At 45.1% G+C, this 2,758-nt stretch overlaps 1 protein-coding gene across 1 annotated transcript in view; it reads left to right on the top strand.

The window, feature by feature from the left end:
- Positions 1–2,346, top strand: part of FGA (fibrinogen alpha chain) — an 8,323-nt gene extending 5,977 nt beyond the window's left edge. The window contains exons 5-6 of the mRNA XM_035023208.1: positions 1–899; positions 1,628–2,346. The exon at positions 1–899 is cut by the window's left edge and continues 494 nt beyond it. Coding sequence (XP_034879099.1) covers positions 1–899; positions 1,628–2,337 — 1,609 coding nt within the window. The 3' untranslated portion in view covers positions 2,338–2,346. The remainder of the gene's footprint in view (positions 900–1,627) is intronic.
- The last annotated feature ends 412 nt before the right edge of the window (positions 2,347–2,758 follow it).

A 2,758-nucleotide genomic window follows, 5' to 3' on the forward strand; every position in this document is an offset into this window, starting at 1 on the left:
GAGCACCGGGCCTGGCAGTGCCAGCTCTTGGAGCTCTGGGAGCACCGGGCCTGGGAGCACCGGGCCTGGGAGCACTGTGCCTGGCAGTGACGACACTTGGAGCTCTGGAAGTTCTGTGTCAAGCAGCAGCAGCAGCTCTTGGAGCTCTGGGAGCGTGGGGACTGGCAGTACTGGCCCTTGGAGACCTGGAAGTTCTGAGTCTGGAAGCTTTAGGCCAGATAGCTTAGGGCATGGGAACACCAGGCCTACCAACCCAGAGTGGGGCAAATTTGAGGAGGTGTCAGGAAGTGTAACTCCAGGGACAAAGAAAGAGTACCACACAGGTAAACTGGTCATATCGAAAGGAGACAAAGAGCTTCTTATTGGTAATGAGAAGGTCACCTCTGGAAGTGCCACCACCACTCGTCGTTCATGCTCTAAAACAGTCACTAAGACTATTATAGGTCCTGATGGTCACAAAGAAACGACCAAAGAAGTGGTAAACTCCGAAGATGGTTCTGACTGTGCTGACTTACCCCATACTTTTGCTGGTAGCCTAGATGATCTCCGTTTTAAGCACCCTGATCTGGGGAGTTTCTTCAGCACTGCCTCAACTGGAAACACATTTCCTGGTGGGCTTTTACCCTCGCACAGAGAGTTTGACAGTAGGACCCAGGCTGTGGGCTCAGAATCGGACATATTCACACACTTAAGAGTACCTGAGTTCCCTTTCGGTGGTAAAACTTCAAGTCACAGCAAACAATTTTCGAGCAGTAGCACAACTTACAACAGAGGAGACTCCACATACGAAAGCAAGAGCTATAAAGTGGCAGGTGAGGCCGGAATTGAAGAGGAACATGAAACCCTCAAAGGAGGATATACCACCAAAAGAGGCCATGATAAAGGTCGCTCTGCCAGAGGTATCCACACTTCTCCTTTGGGGAAGCCTTCCCTGACCCCCTAGACTAAGTTCACTATTCTTGCACTGCCTCCCCTAGCACCTTGAACTTCTTTCCTAGCCCTCTATTACACTTTATAGAAATTACACCTTTTGCTTGTTTGTGTTTGGGCACTAGACTGTAAGTTCCATGAGGGTGGGGGCTTTGTCTCTCATGTTCATCTCTGTATTCCTAAATGCCTAGCAGTGCAGAGAATCATCACTCAATAAATACGTGTTAAATGAATGAATGAATGAATCCCTCTGAAACTCGATTTTAAGTTTGTTTAACCCAATTCTTTCACCACTCAAAATGTGTGCTCTTGGAATGGTCACCCAATTTATTAATCACATTTTTAGTGTGTCTCAGTTGACATTGAGATCAGGTTAAAAACAAGTTATATTACCACTAAATGATGCTTAGATATCTTTGCTGGTTACTTGCTGTTATCAGTACATGCAAGTAAAATTTCAAATCCATTGAGGAAAATCCCCTCTGCAATTTGTGGGTATAAATGCCACTCACTTGCGTAAGTTTCATCCCAGTGTAAGTGCACTCTTTCCCCATGGAGGGAGGGAAGGAAGGAAGGTAGGATGGAAGGAAAGAAGGAAAAGGAAGCCAGTATCTGCCTTCATTTAATCTGGGCCATGCCTATCTTTGTAAAGTTAAATGAGAATAACTTCTTCCAACCAGCTTAATTTTTTTTTTAGACTGTGATGATGTCCTCCAAACACATCCTTCAGGTACCCAAAGTGGTATTTTCAATATCAAGCTACCGGGATCCAGTAAGATTTTTTCTGTTTATTGTGATCAAGAGACCAGTTTGGGAGGATGGCTTTTGATCCAGCAAAGAATGGATGGATCACTGAATTTTAACCGGACCTGGCAAGACTACAAGAAGGGTTTCGGCAGCCTGGATGACAAGGGGGAAGGAGAATTCTGGCTAGGCAATGAATACCTCCACTTACTAACCCTGAGGGGCTCTGTCCTTCGGGTTGAATTAGAGGACTGGGCTGGAAACCAGGCTTATGCAGAATATCACTTGAGGGTAGGTTCTGAGGCAGAAGGTTATACCCTGCAGGTCTCTTCCTATGAGGGCACAGCAGGTGATGCTCTGATTGAGGGTTCTGCAGAGGAAGGAACAGAGTATACTTCTCACGCGGGCATGCAGTTCAGCACCTATGACAGGGATGCAGACCAGTGGGAAGAGAACTGCGCAGAAGTCTACGGCGGAGGCTGGTGGTACAACAGCTGCCAAGCGGCCAATCTCAATGGCGTCTACTATCCCGGGGGCTCTTATGATCCAAGGAACAACAGTCCTTATGAGATTGAGAACGGAGTGGTCTGGGTCCCCTTCAGGGGTGCAGATTATTCCCTCAGGACTGTTCGCATGAAAATCAGACCCCTGGTGACCCAATAGGAGTGGAAGGGAGAGTAATCTGTTTTCTTTGTTTAGTGAAGTGGAGAAAAAAGATGAGGAAGATAAAGGAGTTAAGATTCTTTACAATCTACTAAGAAATTTACAGGTGCTATTTTATTATTCTTTGTACTGTATCTAAATGTAACTGAGACATATTACTGCTTTAAAGAATAAAGTTGTGTGAGTTTATTTATCTTGAAAGTAGCTCTGTGGGTTTTCAAATTTCTATAAGGTTACACCAAGGAACATTCAGTACATCAGGAAGAAGGAATCTGATGGATGTTCCTTCTATAACCCTTACGGGTCTTGTTTTGAGCACTTCTCTCCCCATACCACTCAGTCATAAGGCCATCGTACAGTAAAAAAGTTATTTCACCCATTTTGTTTGAATGGGTTGAAGCCAATATATATATTTTTAAAA

Source organism: Mirounga leonina, unplaced genomic scaffold (assembly GCF_011800145.1).
Source record: "Mirounga leonina isolate KUSES-001 unplaced genomic scaffold, KU_Mleo_1.0 Mir_176, whole genome shotgun sequence".
NCBI lineage: Eukaryota > Metazoa > Chordata > Mammalia > Carnivora > Phocidae > Mirounga > Mirounga leonina.